General features: G+C 37.4%; 1 protein-coding gene across 1 annotated transcript in view; it reads right to left on the bottom strand.

Moving 5' to 3' along the window:
* The window catches only part of LOC133519352 (kinesin-like protein KIF13B), a 350907-nt gene that overhangs the window by 57247 nt on the left and 269349 nt on the right, over window positions 1-24311 (bottom strand). Inside the window, exons 6-12 of the mRNA XM_061853395.1 lie at window positions 7501-7748; window positions 6345-6492; window positions 4582-4761; window positions 3997-4096; window positions 3338-3486; window positions 1854-2091; window positions 935-1078 (exon numbers count right to left, since the gene is read on the bottom strand). Of these exons, the coding sequence (XP_061709379.1) occupies window positions 935-1078; window positions 1854-2091; window positions 3338-3486; window positions 3997-4096; window positions 4582-4761; window positions 6345-6492; window positions 7501-7748 (1207 nt within the window). The remainder of the gene's footprint in view (window positions 1-934; window positions 1079-1853; window positions 2092-3337; window positions 3487-3996; window positions 4097-4581; window positions 4762-6344; window positions 6493-7500; window positions 7749-24311) is intronic.

Below are 24311 nucleotides of genomic sequence, written 5' to 3'. Positions count from 1 at the left end.
ACAGCGTTTAATTTATAAACACGTCTAGGTACAGTTATAGATTTATTTACTGAAAGTTTATTGGACATGCAATTAGTGTATTAAAAGCTTTCACATTGCCAAAGAGAATTTGAAATAGAGATGGATTGTCAAAGTAAACTTTGTAGCCACAGTAAATTTATTGCCATATTTCGACACATCATTAAATCTTTTAGAACGCCATTTGACTTTGATCCTTATTCTTTCAGTGATATGTGTTAATATTGTTAAATATCAAAAAAAGTGGCGCCATCTACTAGCATAGGCCAAAGATATAGCTTGGACATTTCCCATCAAAAGCCTAAAATATGGAGTGTGGTATTTAAAAGGAGTGAAATCTCTTATGGTAGAACTGTTGCAAAAGTGTCCAGCTGTCAGCTATAAATAATAGTTCCAAATCTATCCAGAGTAGCGCTAGAGTAGCTAAGAACCTAGGCGTTATTGACGGAGTGAAGTGCGTTGTCTATGATTCAAGTATTCTAGGTATTGTAGCGCCACCTATTTAAGGTTTTTTGATGACACTTTTTGGAGATTTCATTCCTTGTACCTTCCATAGCCTAAAACAAGCAAGACATTCATTAACCTTGCGTTTGTTAGTTTAGCATCATATACACATTATCAGTCAGTTTTTGCACTAATTAAAAAAAACACAATACGATACGATGAGAGATACCTGTGCCCCTAGTGTAAATTTAGTCGATAGCGAAACGTGACGTACGCGTTTGCGTTAAGTCTCATTTTGTATGGGTTTTTGAACAGCGCGCCAAGCGGGACGTTTTGGAAAGTCAAAAATCTCATACAAAATGACACTTAACGCAAACGCGTACGTAACGTTTCGCTGTCGAAAATATTTACACTAGGGGTACTGATGAACACACAAACAAACGAATACGAATGATTAAATACCAATGAATACCTTGTTTATCTTCCTCATGTTGCTTCTCGAGCCGCGATATGGCAGTCTGTATGGGGTCGTTGCTCAGCTCATTTAGCATGATCTCGTCCCGCGCGAAGTTGTAGTCGATAGGCTGCGCGGGAGTTTGGGGTTCGGAGGCCGCCGCTAGAAGGAAGATAAGAAAACATTCTAATATTTGTAATTAGTAAATGGGTCATACCATTTGATATTTTTCAGTCGCTTTTCGGTGAAGGAAAATATCGCGAGGACACCGGACGAATTCCAATAAGGCCTAGTTTCCCCTGTGGGTTGGAAGGTCAGATGGCAGTCGCTTTCGTAAAAGCTAGTTCCTACGCCTATTCTTGGGATTAGGTAGTTGATAAGCGGACATGAACCGTGGCAAAATGCCGGGACAACGCAAGGAGGAAGAACCCGGTTAGGTTCTATTTTTTACAAGCTTTTATTTAACTTGCCCTGTTAGTATATATGGAACAAATCTTGCAAGTTAAATTTGATCCACTTCCCGGTTTCCGATGAAGCTGAAAATTTGCATACATATGCAAGTCGGGTGACAATGCAATATTATGGTACCATCAAGCTGATCTGATGATGAAGACAGGAGGTAGCCATAGGAACTCTCTGATAAAACAACGCAACCTAATTGTGTTTGGAGTTATTAGAATTGTCTCGATGAGTATTAGTTGCCTGTAGGAAAAAAAGTACAGTCAACGATACCAAAAATGAAAATTTTGCCAAAAACTTATTTCGTCTTTAAATCTAAATTTTAAAAATATAAATTAAAGCATATACTTTCAATATAAATCAGAGCCAGAAATTAGATCAGTACTGAAATAAAATATTTAAATAAAAACAGAAATTTGCCCGAAGGCCCCATTTGTAGTGTTAATGAGGCAATGGCGGGCCTGGCAACATTACTCACTTGTAGTCTTAGGACAGTTGACCCTGAAGAAGTGATGGTTCCCCCACAGTATTCTGTCCGCGTGTCCCAGCCGGACCCTGGAGACCACAGGGGTCCCGTTGACGAAGCAGCGCGCGGCGCCCACGGGCTCCATGTTGAGGCCTCCGCCCTCCAGGAGCAGTTGGCAGTGGTGGGGCTGGATGCCCAGGCCGGAGAGCTGGATGTCGGCTGAACTGTCGGCGCCGACCATTGTTCGATCCTGTAAATAAATCTGAAGATTATCGAAAATCCAAGTAAGAGGTAGAAATTTAAAAAGGAAAGATTTGGAATTCTAAAATTTTTTACCATACCCCTCTTGCAACGGTTTTTTAATCACTGAGGGTCGTGGTAATATCTAGGGACTCACTTTTTTTTTCAATAGTCGGCGGCCATATTTTTCTAGCTGTCACCAAATGAAGAGCATTGTGAGCCATAGTATGATGCAGTGTTGGCCGAAACGTTAATGCAATTAACCATTGTTGGCCTTACCATTATAAATTGAACCGTAAACTATAACCGTCCATTACGTTTTCAATTTATACGGTCAACCAACAATGGCATCAAGGGTTATTTTAGCGAAATTAGTAGTCTGTTAAGGTAGTAACAATTTACACTATTTTCTTGTATAGTTGTGTTTACGCGACAAATATTTTTTCCGGATTTAAGGTGGTTCCATTTCCATACAAAAAACGATTGCGTTTTATGAAGTCATTACACACTATTACTATATAAATATGTGCGCATCTATCTACTTTCGACTATAAGATTCGATTGTCAATTTAATGGAAAATGTTGAAATGACATTGTTGCTACGGAGAAAAAAAAATTGTTTCGTCTCCTGTATTGTTATTTGTTAGACATTAATGAACAAAGAAATTAGGTCTGAATAGAACTCGGTGCCTATTATATTTCTCACAGAAGTATTTGTGCTAGGTGGTTCCATTTCCATACAAAAAACGATTTAGATTGCGTTTTATGAAGTAATTACACACTATTACTATATAAATATGTGCGCATCTATCTACTTTTGACTATTAGTTTGCGCTAAATTGATAGAAAAACTATGTTTCATTCAGAAATCACGCAAAAAACGTTATATTTTTCTATTAAAGTAACACCAAAATATCGTTGTTTCCGTGGTTTCTGTATGAAACATAGTTTTTCTATCAATTTAGCGCAAACTAATAGTCAAAAGTAGATAGATGCGCACATATTTATATAGTAAAAGTGTGTAATTACTTCATTAAACGCAATCGTTTTTTGTATGGAAATGGAACCACCTAGCACAAATACTTCTGTGTGAAATATAATAGGTACTGAGTTTTATTCAGACCTAATTTCTATATTCATTAATGTTAACAAATAACAATACAGGAGACAAAAAAATTTTTTTTCTCCGTAGCAACAATATGTCATTTCAACATTTTCCATTAAATTAACGGTTTAAAAGCCCCCTCAGTTCTTACCTTCAGATAATATACTAGAAGCTCGTTGAGCGACGGATCAGCGTTCAAGTTGACGAGATAGTACTTGTTTTTTTCAACTTGAATGCCACTCGCTTGCACGCTGATACCCATCTTCTCAAGGGCGTGCTGACGCTCACTTTGTACTCGACCTGTGGAGTAAATGATACTAGTGAGACACCCATAAGTACTGTAGTGTACACCGATTTATACCGTGTAGTCCGTCTTCGAACAAAAAATTAAGCGGATCTTGGGTAAAGTGACGACGCGACAGATTTAAGCAGGTTGAAGCATCAACCGTCGCCGGCGAGCAAATTCGTCCGAGATTTTGAATTTCGAACGAGAATTATAAGATGTTCGATGTTGAACTACTGGGTCTAAAAAGACACCTTCCTTATATTCAAGAATATTTGCTGATATTATTAAAAAAAAATTCGTAACAGTTAAAATAAGTTGTTTTCATTCAAAAGTGGTGCCTGTAAAATTAGTCGCCTCAGAACTCATCCGTGACGGGTGCTCTTGACTAAGTTGTAGGCCATCTGGGGTTAATTATGATGTTATGTCTTAAAATAGATTTTAATAGTTTTCAGGTACAATATTTCGATTTTCTATGTTCGCTACAGCCCGTCAGCAACGGGAAATTTCCAAAAAACAGTCCATACCAGTTTCAACAAGTTTTTCCTCCCATGTCCTGGACATTTCCTTCATCAAATGTTCGCTCTGCGCCAACTGTTCGTGCACATCCTCACCCACCGGCGAACCCTGAAAAAAAAATGGAAAATATATCATTACGAAAAATTAAACTGAAATAAGAAAAATATCACTAACCATAGTGGCGCTTTTGTATTACAGATTGTCCAGAAATAAATCTAGGTCCCACTTAATGTTAAAGGTAATCACTGAAACTAACCGTGAACCATTCAAAACCGGTATTATTCTAATATTATTAGTGTGTTGCCATGGCAACCCATACGACTTCACAGTTCGTGGACTAATAATATTAGTCTAATACCGTTCGAGAAATGGGCCCCTGGTCGTTCGGCGACGGGAAAGATAAAATTAAGTTTGAAAATCCGTTAGAACACCATACGAAGCGACGCTTCGGTATGCGGACTGAGCGAAGATTACACAATTACATTACTTGCCTATCAATGTATTGTGTAATCTTCGCTCAGTTCGCGTACCGAAGTGTTGCTTCGTTCTCGTACACAGTCTAAATATTTCATATATAGATAATATTTACATACCGTGGCATGCTTAAGCATCTCCTTAAGAGCCTCCACCTCCTGCCTGAGCTCTCTGATGATCCTAGCGTTAGGATCTTCGTTGACAACAGCGTGGTTGACGATTCTCTTCGCGCGGTCCGCGTAGCGAAGCGTCGATAATGTTTCTTCGTAATTGTCTGCTGCTGGGGATATTGTTGCTACCTGGAAATTAGGGAGAAAAAACACATGACTGAACAAACTGCAATCGCAGTTTGGCGAGGAATATAGTTGTAGCACAATTGTTATGTACCTACGTTATGATACATAAATAAAAAAAATACGACTGTAGTCCACTTCAGACTTCATTTAATTTAAGTACCTAACTATTTTAGAATTTTTAATAAACAAATGTTATTATAAAGCGAGTGGATACTTATTTGTAAGTCCACATTCAGAAGAACTACCTTAGGAATTCCACAATGTTTTCTTGGTTAAAGTTACTAACTAATTCGACGACCGGTCTGGCTTAAGTGACACTGCCTATGAAGCCGATGGTCCTGGATTCGAATCCCAGTAAGGGCATTTATTTGTATGATGAGCACAGATATTTGTTCCTGAGTCATGGATTTTTTCTATGTATTTAAGTATATGTATATTATATATATCGTTGTCTGAGTACCCACAACACAAGCCTTCTTGGCTTACCATGGGACTTAGTCAATTTGTGTAAGAATGTCCCTATAATATTTATTATTATTTAAAACATAAGAGCTAGCTCGGCGCCGGATGGTAGGTTGCCCAGAAGGCTGGTGGCATTGCCGCGCTGTATGGCGTAACCAATATTTTTTTTATTTTTTTTTATACCACGACGGTGGCAAACAAGCATACGGCCTGCCTAATTTATGATATGATAATTACTTATTTTTCATTGTAAAAGTGATTTGCTACTGTTTTAATTACCAACGTAAGGTTATAAATATTTTAATGAGGCGGCCTACAAAACAAGCATCAGCCAAGCTCCGCGGGACTTAGTTAATTTGTGTAAGAATGTCCCTATAATATTTATTTATTTAATTCAATTGTCTGAGAGCCTCGTATGTTTTTTTACGGTGTAATAAAAACCGCTATTATGTTATGCGTAGGACGTAAGCTAGGAGTGAGTGACATAATGTAAGCTGCACGTTCTAGTATATTGGATTTAGTGATGTGAAGAATCCGATTAGGGATTGAATAACGTTAGCACTCTAAAAATAGGTGCAAATAGGATTCAGGGTTCACCTTGAACTTAAGAACTTTTACTTCTAACTTTGGAACGAGCGCTAAAATAACGTGACATTTTGAAATAGAAATATAAATAAGTAATTAATAAATTATACAAAACGGAAAAAATATATAAAAAGGAGAAAGTGTGCCGTAATGGATCTTAGCATGTTTATTTCCTTAGCTCCTTTTATTAATTATCTCCAATACTAGAAAATATAAGCTAATGTGCTTATGAGCGGTGGTGGCCGAGTAGATATGACGTCCGACTTGCGGTCGTGGGTTTAAATTCTGGCTCGTACCAATGAAATTTTCGGAACTTATGTACGAAATATCATTTCATATTTATCACTAGTATTTCGCTGAAGGAGAACGAGCATATATCTGAGAATTAATTCAAAGGTGTATGTGAAGTCCCCAATACGCATTGGGCTAGCGTGGGGACTACAGCCTAAACCCTCTCACGCTTGAGAGGAGGCCTGTGCCCAGCGGTGGGACGTATATAGCCTGAATTATTATTATTATACTATTAATAATGTCCTTACCATGACAGTTTTGCTGTTGCCTCCAAGGTTGTCCTTCAGAAGCCAAGTGAGCACGGAGTCTCTGTACGGCACGAACTTGTCCTTATTGGGCTTGCCCGACGACTGGTCCGCTAGCTTCGATATGACCAGGCCGAGCGTTGTTAGTGATCTGTAAATAGAAATATTACATTTCACTGCATTACCGTCGAAGCAAAAGGTTCACATAAAACGCCCCAACAAAGCTCTAGCCTTGTACTGTCGTTTATAGATCGGTAGATCGTCTAGTGCCTTTTCCCCCTAACTTCAGTCGTAACAACACAACAAAGGCTTGTGCAATACACATCACTTGTTAATATGTATACATGTTACACCTATGTAGTTACAGGCGTCCAGAGGCGGGCCATATTTTTGCTACCGACGTGGTATAAAAAAAATAGATCCTTCCTGCAACCTATCACCGCCCGCTCGGACCCAGCTAAATCCACCAGCGATAATCGTGCGACTTTTGCCACCCTAGTCGCGCCGCGTCTGCGTTAGTACGAACGGTCCCTTATCTCTACACCTTTCACAAGGGACTAAAAACTGATACAATCAATAAACCAACTCTTGTACTGGTAACATATCACTTACTTGTTACTATTAGATCCTTCTTTTAGCCTATCCCCAACCGCTTACATATTCACCGCCCGCTCCGACCCCGCCAGATCTACCAGCGACAATCGTGCGACTTTTTCACCCATAACTCTAGTACCGCAACGTCTGCTTCAGTACTCACCGAGCGAGATCGCGAAACCAACTCTAAGACGCCCATAAGATCTAGACGCCAGCATAGTCATTCATTCGTAACATATCACTTACTTGTTAATATTAGACCCTTATTTTTTTATATACTACGTCGGTGGCAATAAGCATACGGCCCGCCTGATAGTAAGCCGTCTCCGTAGCCTATGTACGCTTGCAACTCCAGAGGACCTACCAACCTATCCCCAACCGCTCCCGTTTTCACCGCCCGCTCCGACCCAGCCAAGTCCACCAGCGACAAACGCGCGACTTTTTCCCCCGTAACTCAAGTCTCAAAACGTCAGATCGCCAAACCAACTCTAAGACGCCCATAAGATCTAGATGCCAGCCGTTAATACAAACAGTAAGCAAAGACAATTCGTAACATGTCACTTACTTGTTAATATTAGATCCTTCCTTCAACCTATCCCCAACCGCTCCCGTCTTCACCGCCCGCTCCGACCCAGCCAAGTCCACCAGCGACAAACGCGCGACTTTTTCCCCCGTAACCCCAGTCGCAGCATCACAAAGCGTCTGCGTCAGTACCACGCTGAACACGGCGTGCGAGCGAGATGATTCACTGTTCATGTTTGTCGCTGCGACGGTTCGGGATTTGTTGCCTTCGGTCATGAGATTGTCGATGTCCTGAAAATAAAGTTATCGATTAATCAGTTATACTTAGGATCAGAAACACAGAACTTTCCAAAACTAGAATTAAAGATGTAAGAAATGGTTACTGAGTGTGAGTGGGATCCACGGAACACAATTGATGATGACACTTTGCTTTGCCCAGCGGTGGAACATTACAATATGCTAATAATCTTTTAGGTACTTATACCATGTATATGGTCTACATACCCTACCATTTTGCCTAGAATCATGAGAACCAATCTTATCTTAGTAAACTTTTTTTGATACTAGATCAGTACCCCTAGTGTAAATTTTATCGACATCATAACGTGACGAACGCGTTTGCGTTAAGTCTCATTTTATGTAGGATTTTGAGTTTCCAAAACGTCCCGCTTGGCGTCTCTTTCTAAATCCAATACAAAATGAGACTAAACGCAAACGCGTACGTCACGTTTCAAAATCGAATTTATTTACACTAGGGGTACTGATACTAGTTTAAGTACCTTTATTTCTAATTAAGATTCAGTCTAAATTTAATTTAATCCCCCGCAAAATATATTTAGAAAGTAAACCAACCAATTAGAAGCTCAATCCGTTGAAAAATTACGCACGTTGAACGCGACCTTGAGATTAATTACTTTGCGAAAACAAATTACGAGCGAGAATTAACGACGCAATTCCAAATTAACGTTTAATTTTACGCACAATTTTCGTGTAAATAACCCACATATAAGGTGGTGTAAAAATTTAAAATTAAAATGTGGAATTTCAGCTCTCTCTCCTCCGTCTACAAAACGTTCTCAATTAAAAATTCTCCGTTATCGTAAAAAATCCACACGAATAAAACCGAGCACCTTTTCGTGAAAGTATTGTATCTCGGAATACAGAATACACACATACGCAATTCTATTACATAAAAGTAAATTAGATCGGCGAGTGAAGTTGCGATTCGGCATATATATATCTGCTCATATATATCTCTGGATTCGGGGAAAGGTAGAATATGATAGTAAATATACAAATGTGTAGATACGTTACGATGTGTATGTGTACTATCGGGACGAGTTAAAACTAAGACTGCTAAAAAGACAATCATTAAGAGGCAAAAGCAGTGGTCATTACTCCATACAAACGTACTCGACGTGGTTTTTGAAGCTAGAGCAATGATTTTTCAACACAGATAATTATTATTAATATCTGTTATGCTTTTTTTATATTTTTGTTAATTAATGCGCTAGTGCACTTCTAATATTCGCAAACTAGGCCGCAAAGAGATGCATGGTATTCAAAACTGATATCAATTAGCCTAAAAAGCAAAACAGTTCGACACAGATAATTTTATTACCATTTAGATCTCAAAATTTCGTTACATTTGGTTAAGGTTTGGAGGAGGAAACAGTAGAGTACGAAACATCGTTTTATGAGATATTTACACAGGTTTTTTCGCCTAACCTGGCGTTGTCCTTATCGCACTAGTTTTAAGAGCCGCTTCCATTAGCGAGACGGATATATTCTCCTAAAATATTTAAGTCCCAGCTCCCGTATTTAACATGTCGTGAACACAATTTGAGCAGTGTTCTGAATCTCCCTCTAAATTATTTTTCATTCACCCCGATCTTTGGTAATGTCTCCACTCTTACGGGTTCTTCCTTCTAAAGGGTCAAATGGGGCTATTACTGAAACTTCGCTGTCCGTCCGTCCGTCTGTCACCAGGCTGTATCTCATGAACCGTGATAGTTATCCAGTTGAAATTTCTACAGATTATGTATTTCTGTTGCCGCTATAACAACAAATCCTAAAAACAGATTAAAATAAATATTTAAGGGGGGGGGGGGGGTCCTCCCATACAACAAACATAATTTTATTGCCGTTTTTATAAGTAATGGTATGGAACGCTTCGTGCGCGAGTCCGTCTCGCACTTGGCCGGCTTTTCATGACATTGGGAAAGACGGGGGGTATTTGTTTGAAAACAGTCAGTGTTTATTTTATACTAGTCTCTATTTCATCGATGAATTCTTAAGTATTCATAGAATAACTTGCTCCTACATCACATACAACTGAAATATTTTTTGTTTCAGCCATCATTAGTATTCAGCAGACTACCTAGAACTCATTTCGGGGAATATAGACATTACCGTGGAATATCGCATTGAAAAGTTGAAATATCTAAACAGCGTTGGACAAAAGCCTATTGTTTTTCTTGAACGATTGGCGCTTTTGAGGCAGGTTTATATTAATACAAACAAAGGGGGAGTTAATTAGATACCTATTTGTAAAGGCCAAAGAATTTCTTTAAAATTTTACATTTAAGTTAGGTAAAATTCAGGTAACTAGGGCATATAATATATTAAATGCTTACTTATTTGTTTTAAGCTTTAAAGCCAAGTACAATAGGTATACAAAAGGCATTGTCTACCAGTCAACTGTCAGTCTATTGTTTCAAATTATAGAGTTTTGGATGTGTTATGTTCGCGTGAGAGGTTTTCTCTGAACAGCTATTTTTAAGGACCTGCACAGACAAACTGCAACCCGACTGCAACTTGTATGGGAACTGATCGCTGACGTTGCAGTTGGCGTGCAGTCGGCGTGTAGTTCCCATAAAAATTGCATTGCATGTACTTATTCGTAACTAATTGAAACACTAACGAAAATATTGTAAACATTACTAATAGTAGCGGATAAAACAACGCGCCAAAAGTATCTGATATTCCGGATAACTTTTCCAAATATAGATAAATCTCTAAAATGTACGTTCAACAGTATGTATTTTATCGTCTTAATTGTTCTACATATCGAACCATCACATTTTGTTATGCTGTTACGGAGTGTTGTTTGATCCGCTACTTTTGATGCTGACTGTACCATTTGATGTTTACCAGTCGCTTTTCGGTGAAGGAAAACATCGTGAGGAAACCGGACTAATCCCAATAAGGCCTAGTTTCCCCTCTGGGTTGAAAAGTCAGATGGCAGTAGCTTTCGCATAAAACCAGTGCCTAGGCCAATTCTCGGGATTAGTTGCCAAGCGGACCCCGGGCTCCCATGAGCCGTGGCAGTAAGTCGGGACAAACGCTAGGAAGAAGAAGTATAGAAGAAAAACAAGTGCAAAAATACAACCCACTACATTTTTGCGAATAAATATACAGGGTGATTCATGAGACGTGAGCAGGACTAAGCCTACACAATCAGTAAACCGTTCATCATATTTAAGTAAAACAATCTCGCTTTATTTCTGTTATTTAACTTTTTAGGAAGGACAAATATGATAATCTACAATCATGGACACCCTACAACACTTAATTAAAAAAGATAAAACCTCTTTAACCGTTATGACAGCAGTTTGATTATGAAGAAAACAAAATGTCACACTTGAGTGAGATACGATTTTTCAAAAGTAACCAGACTCCGATGACATTCAATTTGTCACTTGTTATGGATAAAACAAATAGGGTGACCATACATGGCCTAAATAAATTATAACATTTTTTTTGAACAGTAAAAAATAAAAGAACGTTAATCGCACAAATACTGGTACGAAACAGTTGCTTATAACTTACTGAATGCTCAAGCTTGATCCTGCTCACGTCTTCTGAATCACCCTGTATATTTATCTTAAAGATACGGAGCCCTATTCTAATTTCACGGAAGCAGAAAATTGCTACGCCATTTTCGAGGCTATCCCTGTCAGTCGTTCGCAATAAGCCCGGATTTGACGGGCGGTTCAAGGCGCAATGACGTCAACGAAACCTTAGGTTATGAACCGGACGATAGGATTATATCCTATAACGATGTTGTAGGCTGTTTTTCGGGTGGTGAAATCAGTCCGAGCAGTGGCGTTCCCATTCTATTTCATTTCATTTCATTTATTTATTGCAGTCATGAACATAGTTACATAATAAGGTGTTACAATTAATTTAGTCAATTCATGACACCCTGTTAGGGCACACAATATTAAATTTAACTAAATATCTAATACCTATTAAAACATTTCATCATAATATGTCTCGTGTATATAAAAATCGAATAATAATAATAACATTATAATAGTAAATAAAACATAAAAAAAATTAATAACATTCCATATACATATTTTGAGCTATTGTAAACGTAGATAAAAATAATAATAATAATTTAAAAAAAAAACATTTCATACAATAATTCAAGGTTCAGTGTCACAATAAATATTTTATTTCGCCAGCTTTTCGTCATTTAAAAACTCCTCAATTTAGTAGTAGCATTTGTGGATTAACATGTCTTTTAATTTATAAAAAAATACAAGGCTCCCAAAGTTATCTTTTTTTTCAACTTTCGGTTTAAAGAGTATTTATTGTCTGAAGAAATTACAAAATTTCACTTATAAGACAAAAAAAAAAATTGATGATGAAAAATAAATTGTATGACAACTATATACATAAACGTAATATTTCAGGGTCAAAATAGCATTTTTTTTATCTTCCATACATTTAGGACAGACTAATGTAATGTGACGTCAAATTACAATATCATTTTGTTAGAGGCGTTTCAATCGTTGCTTAAATGCCATGAGTCCTATATAGACATTTGATCCTCAGGAAAATCAAGATCAATTGACATTATTTACAAAAAACTATGAAGTAGCCAATTCATGAGAAGCGAAAGAAAGCCCTAAGTACTCGCACTGAACCATTAACTGGGTTAAATTCTATTTTTATTATTACCAAATAACAAAGTAAGACTTTAATTTACCAATCTATAAAACATTACACTGTTTTGTACCCATTTAAGGCAATTTATTCTACTGATAATAGGTATTTCTTGATAGCGTGATTGCTGCAAAAGCGCCATCTAGCGAGGAATTCGTACACCTTTTCGTAGAAATGTTCATAGCACAAATGAAAAAAAGAATAAGTTCTGGCTCAAATCATTGTCAGAAGCGAAGATCATATATTTATTTATCTCCTACCATCTGCTATAATTCATCCACGATATAATTAAGTAGCAAAGTAACGATGAAGGAAGTAATTACTAGGAGCACTAATGAAGGCAGCGACAAAATGAAGATTTATCTCCAGGGACTTGATTCTAGAAGCTATTTATTAAAAGAGTAATGAGCAAGGCTTTCTTTTGAAATGGAAAACGGGCTGTCTCAGTTCATATCGTTTAATGCCTTAATATTTTTTGTAGATTATTTTAAGAAAACCTGACTTAGGGTCGGTTGCACAAGCCTGAGGGCCTACCGCAAACCACGTTCGACGTGCTGCCTCTCTGTCGCACTTGTAAATTCGTACATAAGTGTGACAGGGAGGCAACACGTCAAACGTGGTTCGCGGTGGGCCCTCTGTTTGTCACCGTTAAAACGTTAAGCCGTCCATACAAAAACAGAAAACGTTTTTCAACTTTAACAAAAATGCAAAACCTATAAACCTAGAATATATTATGCTGAAGCGATCGACATCAAAATCAAAGTGATTTGTTAAGATTTAGTTAGTGAAAAACGAAATGGAATTTCGTAGAAATATTACCGTTATTTCGTTAGATTCGAAAAGCTATTCTTCCATCTTAATAGGATGCATAAAGCCGGGAAATTAGAAGGAATCAAAAGATATAGCGCGCCGCGCGAAGCTTGCGACGAAAGATATGGCCGTCGCGGGGGTTTTAAATTTAGCGAACTTTAAGCTAAGGTTTTGTTTGAATATAGTCCCTTACTAATATAGTCTAGTTGCTGTGTTTTTTTAATAGCATTTGCCTTTAATTAAAACTTGTAAAATTTCAACATAAAAACTACAATTATGCGCACCCCCTCTTACAAGTAAGAACGTTTTGAATGCTTTAAAAATTCAGAACCTATATTACTTTGACAGCCGATCTGGGGACCGATTTTTGAATTTCGAGCACTCGATTTCGTCACTCGAAAATCTGTGGAAAACGGCGAAATGCTTTTTTTTTATACGAGCGATAGAAATTGGGAATCGAGTGGTATTGACGTTTTCAATTCCATTAGGAGAATTTAAATGCCTAATAGTGGTCGAAATTCAAAAATTCGACTTTAAGGTAGACTATACCATTGCTGGAAATTCTATTATTGCGATATTACTCCATATAACGTTACAAATAAAAGGCTTCATCCCTCAGACCCACATTATGCTAATTTGAAGGTTTAACAATACACATTTCAAAGCATATATTTAGGTCAGGAAGCCGATTTTATTCAAACAATTTCATATGGTTTTCATCTCATCACGTCCTTCAGTCGTGATATCGGGCATCTCACGAGCACCAAAAAAAAAAAAATGCGGGTGAAATGCCTTATGAGACGACTTCTGATTGCAATTCGTCAGCACCAATAAGTTTGATCTGCCTTCGCCGATTGGTACTACGGTTAGGTTGTGTTATGACAATTTCGAATAGCCTGATAAGTCCGAACTCCACCTAAGTAATCCTCACATTTCCTGAACGGTCATTTCTCCAACGTGGTCGATAAAGTCCAAGATATACCGTTACCATTACCATGATAAAGTATAAATGTGCCGTCCCTTACTCACTAACATTTCGTGGGTCACCCCTCTTACCCTACCCCTCAACTCGCCGCCATAAGCTGCAGCTACATCATAACCTTCCCTTTCCTCTACTCAACTCGAAACTCCTCAACTGTGCGCTTCTCCAGAAACGTCCTGCCTCGCACAGCTAAAATGTGGAATGAACAGCGGTATTTCCGGACCGATACGATCTTCAAACCTTCAAGAAAAGAGAGCACTTCTATTTTAAACGCGCTTAAAACCCCTCTGGTGACTATCTCTTTTTTATCGTTTAATCTTTGCAGTGTCAACTGTTGACATCAGGCGCAGATGTTGCTTGCCGTACGATTTCTCACCATATTTCGCTGTTGGTGACTATGGTATAGCGGTGGTCTGGTGGACTATGGTCTGGTGTCCATGGGCGACGGTAATCGCTTACCATCAGGTGCTTCGTCGGCTCGTTTCCCTCCTATATCATAAACAAACTTCGAGTGGTTTCCTAAGGTTTCTAAAAAACCCTGACACTTGCCAAGTTTCGCAATTCTGACAAAGAACCAAAATCCTGACATTTAAGGGGAAATCCTGACATATGTCAACCCTAATTGGTGCACACGGTCAAGGTAGTATAACCCCATTTCATTTACCATAACGGGACTTCACTTGAGACGGTCATAAGGCGTAAACAATACGAATAAAACAAAAGATACCCGACAAACTTTTTTCGCGGCGTCGTGTCTTACACGTAACTGTCCAGTTTTGATCCTTTTGGGTTATTATTTGACCACACGCTGGCTTTGAAGAGCAGAGCTCGTTAAGCAATTGTTAGACATTAGATCAACATTATGGTTTTCTTTCTGCAGTTACAAGGGCATCCCGCCATGGTAAATGAAATGAGGTATAATAAAATAAGCTGGCAGCTTTCTCGCACAACGTATTAGCATCGCTATACAGCGGGGAAATGCTGCCAGCATCCTCGGCACCATGCCAAAGGGGCCAAATTTTTTAGACATATTTTAATTTTATTTAGTATTAGTTTTTAGTTTTAATTTAGTTTTATTTAATAGATAAGTTAGTTTATTTTTATTGTGCCCGACATTTAATTACTTTTTAGGGTTCCGTAGCCAAATGGCAAGAAACGGAACCCTTATAGATTCGTCATGTCCGTCTGTCTGTCCGATTATGTCACCGCCACTTTTTTCCGAAACTATAAGAGCTATACTGTTCAAACTTGGTAAGTAGATGTATTCTATGAACCGCATTAGGATTTTTACACAAAAATTGAAAAAAAAAAAACAATAAATTTTGGGGGCTCCCCATACTTAGAACTGAAACTCAAAAAATCTTTTTTCATCAAACCCATACTTGTGGGGTATCTATGGATAGGTCTTCAAAAATGATATTTAGGTTCCTAATATCATTTTTTTCTAAACTGAATAGTTTGCGCGAGAGACACTTCCAAAGTGAAAAAATGTGTCCCTCCCCCCTGTAACTTCTAAAATAACAGAATGAAAAATCTAAAAAAAATATATGATATACATTACTATCCAAACTTCCACCGAAAATTGGTTTGAACGAGATCTAGTAAGTAGTTTTTTTTTTATACGTCATAAACGGTACGGAACCCTTCATGGGCGAGTCCGACTCGCACTTGGCCGCTTTTTAATAAATAAGTTTATTAAAATAATATGAAAACCATCAATATATTAAAACCAGAATAAGCCTCAAGATGACACAACAATCGTGCACAAAATCCAATGGAATTTCGTCGCAAATTCTTGTTTGTAATTCCCGTTGTTTTCGTGTAATTAATCTCAAGGACGAATTAAATGTCTCCTTTAGTAATTAGTTTCTCACTGCGTTTGTCATTTAATTTCTCACTCGAGTGACGTCGAGACACACGTGTATGGAGCGTTTAAATTTTCTAGTCATATGTACTAACATCACACACACGTGTATGAAGCGTTTAAATTTTCTAGTCATATGTACTAACATCACAGTAATTTACGGTAACACACGTAGTTTTTAAAAACACCCATGACTCAGGAACAAATATCCATGCTCATCACACGAATAAATGCCCTTACCAGGATTTGAACCCGGGACAATCAGCTTCGTAGGCATGGTCACTACCGACTAGGCCAAACCGGTCGTCACGATAGCCGCGCGCGATGGGTTAACTTTTAAATTATGATGTCGCTACCGTCGGAACATATTGTTTCTTTATGTAATTAGTGAAATCAAACGGTACTTATCTAGATAGGTAAATCTTTACGTACACCTGCAATATATGAAACACACACAAATAACTAATTACCGCCCGTGGGCGCCTAGTGTGATGCAAAAGATATTTAAAATAAGGAAGCCATCTCTTAAACCTCGCATTAATGTATAAGACGGCACTTATTCTTTTTATTCTTGAATTAACATATTCTGTGAAAGCGCCATTTATCTTAAAAAGCTATCGAACCTTATTTCCATCCAGTAAAGGTCGTAAATCGCATAACGGTTTGACAAACATACTACCTTTTCGCGATTACATTTTGAAAACTCATATCACGTATTGAATTTTAAGCTTTATCTTACACACACAATGATAGATATGCTTGGGAAAGTAAGAGCTTTTCCAGACGATTGCTCGAAACGAAATGGATCGGCTTAAGCCAAATCAACGTGGGAAAGGTATTGTAAGTACCGTATTGCGTTGTTTGTAAGGTATCGTTTCTTCAGTTCTGAGATGATATGTAGGTAAGGATAACTAAAGCTTCTGGTTAATTTATTTTGACTTACAAGATAAATACCAAACTATCTATCGTAGTAGCTCCTAAAACTCACTAAATGATCATTACTTGTTTCTTCCTAAGTAGGTTTTTATTTTATATGTATCTAATATATGTTTTACTATTTGGACGTAATGGTTTACGTATTGAAATAGAGGTGTATTGTTAAAGAAAACTTTGTAGCGACATAAATTTACTGCCATCTTTCGACACATAATAAAAAACTTTTAGAACGTCATTTGACTCAAAGTCAAATGGCGTTCCTTATCCTATCACTTCTTTTGACGACCGGTCTGGCCTAGTGGGTAGTGACCCTGCCTACGAAGCTGATGGTCCCGGGTTCAAATCCTGGTAAGGGCATGTATTCGTGTAATGAGCTTGGATATTTGTTCCTGAGTCATGGGTGTTTTCTATGTATTTAAGTATTTATTTATTTGTGTAATAATGTCCTATAATATTTATTTATTATTTATTATTTATTTATATATTATACAATATATATCGTTATCTAAGTACCCTCAACACAAGCCTTATTGAGCTGTGGGACTTAGTCAATTTGTGTAATAAAGTCCTATAATATTTATTTATTATTATTATTTATTTATTTTATCACTGATATGTGTTCTGAAAATCTTTAATTAAAAATAATTAATAACTACACATGTTCCTACTTCTGCTTTGAAAATGTACCTAAACTATCCAAGTTTTATTTTCTTCGAACTTTTCTTTATTTCTAAACGCACATGTAAAACTGTGCGTACATTTAATCATAGCAACTTTATCGCTGCAACCTTATCTTTCCAATGCCTACGTAATATTCGCCGCTACAAACTTTTTACTAAATTCAGCGTTGCGAATTTCGGGCTCGCTCAGATAGCAGAAGTTATAATGTCTGGAAGATGTAATTTGCCTAATGTTCGGGAGAAAATACGTTTTATCTATTCGTTGGTGACGATTCGATTAAACAATGGCAGTTGATGTATGATGTATGACTCTCAATTTGAAGAGAGTTGAATGCAACGAATGATGAATGAATGACATAACCGACTGACTTTTGAATAAAATGAATGATGAATGAATGACATAACTGACTGAGTTTCCAGTCGCTTTATGGGCCATATATTTAATTTGTTAAATTTGATGTTACTTCTATACAGACTCACGAGCTCTTTCGATCCTAATAGGAGATTTATTTTTATATCAGTTTTGTTCGTAAAACCGGTTTCTAGTAGAAAATTTCCATAATATTCTTGTCAGGTTAATCCGTTTAGAACAATAAAAACCGGTTTCTTCCTATGTGTCTTTGTTTACGCGGCACACCTTCAGGCCGGACGGCCGTCTCTTCGCTCGTCAAATAAACCGGTTTAGTTAGGTTACAATAAAGTTCTTAAAACGTTCGCGTTCCTATGAAAGTTCGGAGTAAAATCAAAATAAACCGGTATTGACCGCTATGTTTAACATCATTCAAATATCGTACATAAGTACACGTTCGATTTGGCCTGTATAATTGATAATAATTCCGAACAACGCACGACAATGAAAATGGGGCAGACATGTTTAATTTACATTAAAACGATCGATGGCAGGAGTGCCATCGGAGGTTGTTAAGTAAATTGGCCGAGGGTACATAATACCACTCTGTTATTATGAAACATCCTATTAACTGTCTAGGGACTGTAGAGTAATCGAAGGGTATGTTATGTACATACAGTTTTACTTGCACGTTTCTCTTAAAGAAAAAAATTACTAATTTATATAACTTTCATGCAAAACCATAATTAAGTCGACATGCATGTTTATATGTTTTCATCACACTCGCTCGTAAACAGTTTTATTGTATGTCAGCATACTGAGACGGAATGAGCTATATTATGCACACGGGCGTAAAAGTTTTTTTTTTTTAAATTTTATGGCCATGGGCATATTGTTTAATTATGTCACTAATTCATAAGAACCAATTAGATATAAATAAATATAAAATACTGTTTTTTTTATGTTTATAATGAAATAATAATAATTACGCCGCTTATTTAATTAGATTAATTTAATCCATTTTAATATTTTTAAACATAAACTACAAATTTTCGTAATTGGTAACCAGTGACCACGTATCCGAAAACACACAGATGGACAAAAATTTTGGAAACCGTGCGATTAACCCAAAAATTGTGGATATCCTTGGATGATATACTTGTCGAGAAATTGATGTCATTCAGTTCATACAAAGATTGCTACCATGAAATTAATTAGGAACAAAAGATGCGTAGACTTTCCTCAGTAAGCAGGCAAAACTGTTTTAAGAGTTCAAGATCACACCAAACTAGACTTCGATGAGTAATCGATGATATAAGCGGTTCAAATCCACCAACACGTTTTGGCCAGGCTATCCATAAAAGGGAGCTTACATAAAAGTATACCTACAACCACTTTTTAGTTACTAAATTATTAAAGCTGCACCCGCCGCCAACGACATCGCGCGTGTCGGCGGAGCTTATACCCCTCACCTTATTACCACCCGCTGCAAAAGATCGAGTGCGCAGAGCTATGCGTTTGAAACACTTTCCACTTTATCGGCACTTTCCATCAGGTGAGATTGTGGTCAAATGCTTACCTTTTCATAATAAAAAAAAAAAAATAGAATTTCGCTTGCTCGCGCGCGCAACGCAACACATAGGTTCGTGTAGCAACACGACTTGCCCTGAACTGACTATAGCGGTCGGTAGCGGGGTAGTGGTAGGAACCTTGGCGGGATTTAGGCCTATTTTTTAGGAATTAAGGCATAATTTTATGAATTTGCAAAAAGCAAGAAAACTAAATCATTTTATAGTGTTTTGTGAGAAAGATTGTAAAGTTTCATATATTTTCGATAAAAGTTGCAGTAGTAATAAGGATAAAACTGAAAGAAATAGGGGTGACTTCAAGATTTTATTTCTTCATTTATCGAAGTTGAAATAGATTTCCAGAAAAGCATATCATTGCTCATATCTTGTAGATTGTTATATACTTTTTTCTGCTCAGAAAGTGTCATATTTAATACAAAAAATGGTTCAGAGTAACTTAGTTTTATGGTATTTTGCGGGAGGTGGAACCTTAAGCGGGATCGAGGAGTTAGTGGCGAGCCCAATATCATCGGCGAAACAAAAGTCCACAGACTGTTTCGGTCACCTACTCAGAATGGGAGAGGATCGGGCTATCAAGAGGGCGTTCTTGGGACGACCGACTGGTAGCCGTCCGGTGGGTCGACCCAGGTATGCTGGGAAGACTGTGTGGCGGCGGATCTGCTTCAGCTTCGTGTCAGTAACTGGCAGGAAGTTGCGCAGGATCGGGACAGGCGGCACGCTCTCGTTTCGAAGGCCAAGATTCTTTTTAGATCACTGAGCCAAAATAGTTAGTTAAATTATTAAGCGTGAACATAATTTCGTTAAAATGGGAAGAATAAAATAGATATGGTGAAAGACATTGTCGTTATCTAGTGGATGCAGACATTTTGTGACAAGAGCTCAGAATGAGAAACTTTTATTTCATTATTTAGTTCGAGTTACATTGCAATTTGCTTTTGAGAGGAAAGTAGTGGACCATTTTTCGGTACAAGTGTAAAATATCTACATAAACGTAATGAATGTTCCTATATTCACTGCTATGAAAGAAAATTGTTATAGTTTTAGTTCTACAGCAATGTTCTCAAATCTCAACCAAAAATGCTGGAACAGCGCGTACCCAACATACCTAGGTACTTAAATCAAAATACCATGAAGACCACGACATTATACAAGTACCTATAGACAGATTATACTCATACATACATAAGGACCACAAAAAATATTGCCTTATTTATTTCTACATCTACGAAGGAATTGCCATTTTTGATGAATTTTAGCATTAAATTCATCTTTGCCATACTCGTTGTTAAACATAAGCTTGTCTTTTCCTCTTTTGTTGAGCGAGAGCTCGTTAGCACGTGTACATCTCTCGCTTGCCCAGGTGCGACTAAAGATAACTTGTACAATTTGTCACAAGGAAAGCGCTTCAATTGTCGAACTCCTAAACCTATCTTGAGTTATAAATTGATAAACACAGGGCTTAGGAACAATGCTAAACTAATTCCATTAAACTTTACAAACACTGACGCTTCAACGGACCTTTCCAGCTACCTAAATTGAATACACAACGAATCTTCCATCCAAGGTTCGACAGGAGTAACGCCAAGCTCAAGGAGCAATAACAGCTGGATGTTCCGAGTGGATGCTCAAGCCAGGCGTGCAGCGGGGCGTGCAAAGTGCATAGCTAGACTCCGCTATCCGTCCGCCCATTAAGACTCCGCTGTCCGTCCGCCCGTCTGTCTGACCGTCTGTCACCAGTCTGTATCTCATGAACCGTGATAGTTACAGTTGAAATTTTCACAGATGATGTGTTTCTGTTGCCGCTATAACAACAAATACTAAAAAATAGAATAAAATAAATATTTAAGGCGGCTCCCAAACAACAAACGTGATTTTTTTGCCGTTTTTATAGATAATGGTACGGAAACCTACGTGCGCGAGTCCGACTCGCACATGGCCGGTTTTTTTTTCATATATGGAGTTACTTTCAAGAGAATCACCTCGCATGCAAAACGAGTATGGGTCACTCAAGGAAAATATTTAAAATCTCAACAAAATTACTGAGATAGAACATCTAGATTAAATTAAAGGTCCTTGGCCAACGTTAAGGCTCTGAGGCATCGAGCCTTATTTAATGAAGACCTCGAAACAACCTATCTTGGAGAAAACAGCGATTTTATCGGAAATTTTCCTCTGAAACATTTTTGCTGTTATTATATTTAACAGCGTCTATATTTCGTGTTCGAAACCTCGAACTCGAAATTTGGGCTAAAATGATTGTTCAATTTGCCAAATTCAGAATATTTTGAAACAAATTCAGAACCCCTAGTGTAAACTTATTCGATAGCGAAACGTGACGTATAACTGACGTACGCGTTTGCGTTAAGTCTCATTTTGTATGGGATTTAGAAACAGCGCGCCAAGCGGGACGTTTTGGGAACTCAAAATCCCATACAAAATGAGACTAACGCAAACGCGTACGTTACGTCATGCTATCGAATAAATTGACACTAGGGGTACAGATAGATTTTGTATGTATGTATGTATATACTTTATTGTACATAGAAATAAAAACACGAAAAACACAGTTACAGATTGAATTAAAAACAACAAAGGCGAAGTTATCCCTGTACGGGATCTCTGGGATTTTATAAGTTTATTTTTATCTTCGTGTTCCATGAATTGTGTTGTTTAGTTTTATTGTACAATTTTGCACTAGGGTCTCGAAGGGGAAGCAAGAACAAATACCGTGTTTAATAATAAACAGACGTATAAATTATTCTTCAAGTAACAATCTCCACACAAATCCTCAGAAAAATACAAAAAAAAGTTTAACACCTTATAAAACTACGTTGAACTAACGTTCGCTAGTTGACTGATGTAACAGCGCCATCTACCGGGACATTGGGTAAACCAATTCCGATATGCGTTTCGTACATTTATCTTTCGCAAAATATTACTTTAGCATTGAAACTGTAACATACGCTTTCCACAAATTATATAAAAAATAGTGCTATTATTATTTTGATAGAGTTAATTCATAATACGAGTCCCAACCAGCAAAGTGATGGTTTTGGCAAAAATTAAACATCATAAATACTGTGATTTAAGCAAAAACAACACATTAAACATTATATTTCTATCTCCTTGGATTTCACGGCCCTATAAATCCCGTTCTTTTGATAGGCTTGCGTAGGGACATAGATCCAACACGTAGAGGCCCCTTGGAGAACTTTAATGTCATGTAGAACGCCTGCTGGAACCCGTTCACAGGCGCAACAATAGACACCCATGAACCGGTCGCAGCAGGCATTGGGACTGTTGTCGAAAAAGCAAACAATATCATTATGTATGTCTTTCCCATCACGGAACAATGGTGCTCCGGACCTTTGGGAGGCGTGCGCGGAGCCGAAGCCAACACGTAGAGGCCCTTTTGACACTTTAATGAAATGTAAGGGGTACACCTAGCGGATGTTGCCCTTGCCCGTGTCATGGGACACTATTATATCATTATTATTATTATAGTTTATGAATTTATGTATGTATGTTTGTTATGTTTAGTTATTTTGATGATGGCATGGACTTATTAGATACATAGGAGTTATGTATTCTGTAGAACTAGTATTAAGATTGTTAGCTTAACAGTCTCTTGACGTGAAACATGTATTTCATACACTTTTTAATTAATTAATTCTTTGACACTTGGAGAGCCTTTACACCTCCAAATCTTATTAATGTCATTATTATTGTGTATTATTAGTTTCTCAGACCGTGGGGACCTTATACATCTCCAAACTTAATGTATTAACCGTGGAGACTATACGTCTCTGTAATATTCTTTAATATTCTTGACTTGGCACATACTAGTTATGTATTCGATAGCATTCGTTTATGAGACTTAACAGTCCAGACGCGATTTATTTATTTAGTATACATTTTATTTTAACACTTGGAGAGACTTTATACCTCCAAATCTTATTAGTATTAGTACTCTGACATTGGGGACCTTTTACATCTCCAGATTTAATGTATTTTTAACCATAGAGACTATCTCATCTCTATTGTATTGTAGTAATTATTTATTTTAAGATTATTATAATGTAGTGTTTACCCAGACATTGGCTGTTGTATTTATAAATGGTGTTATGTATTTTTCATGTCACTATATGACTTGTAAAAGAGCCCTTGAGGCCTACTTGCAGAATAATTTTTTGATGTTTTTATGTTAGTTTGTAAGGTAATATGTACGGTCGGTGCCCCAACTTAAGTAAACAAGTAGCCATACTAGTTTTATAGAAAAGTGGATATCTATGGGCCTTTTTTGCCTGATAGTAAACGATGTTATATATATATGATTTTGATTATTATTTGATCAGAGTCCGTCTGAAACTCAAGACAAATGTGTAAAATTGTCATAAACGTAATAATTTGATAGAAATTTGGCGTTTGTGATGATGTATTCCCATATGCGGGCCCCACGTGACCGTCGCTACAACGGGACAAATAAACAAATGGACCCGGGTATGTCCTTAAATTACGTCCAAAAGAGACCTTACAGAAATTCGCAGGCAAATAACACTAGACCCTACTCATAGTGTTGTGTTCATTCCGGTGAGTAAGGTTGCCAGAGCTCAACGAGGGTCGGTGTGTTAGGGTCGGCAACGCGCATGTAACTCCTCTGGAGTTGCAGGTGTCCATAGGCTACGGAG

This window comes from Cydia pomonella, chromosome 6 (genome assembly GCF_033807575.1).
Source record: "Cydia pomonella isolate Wapato2018A chromosome 6, ilCydPomo1, whole genome shotgun sequence".
Lineage (NCBI taxonomy): Eukaryota > Metazoa > Arthropoda > Insecta > Lepidoptera > Tortricidae > Cydia > Cydia pomonella.
Note: the sequence above shows the minus strand (reverse complement) of the source record. Positions and strands in the feature narration are given on the sequence as shown.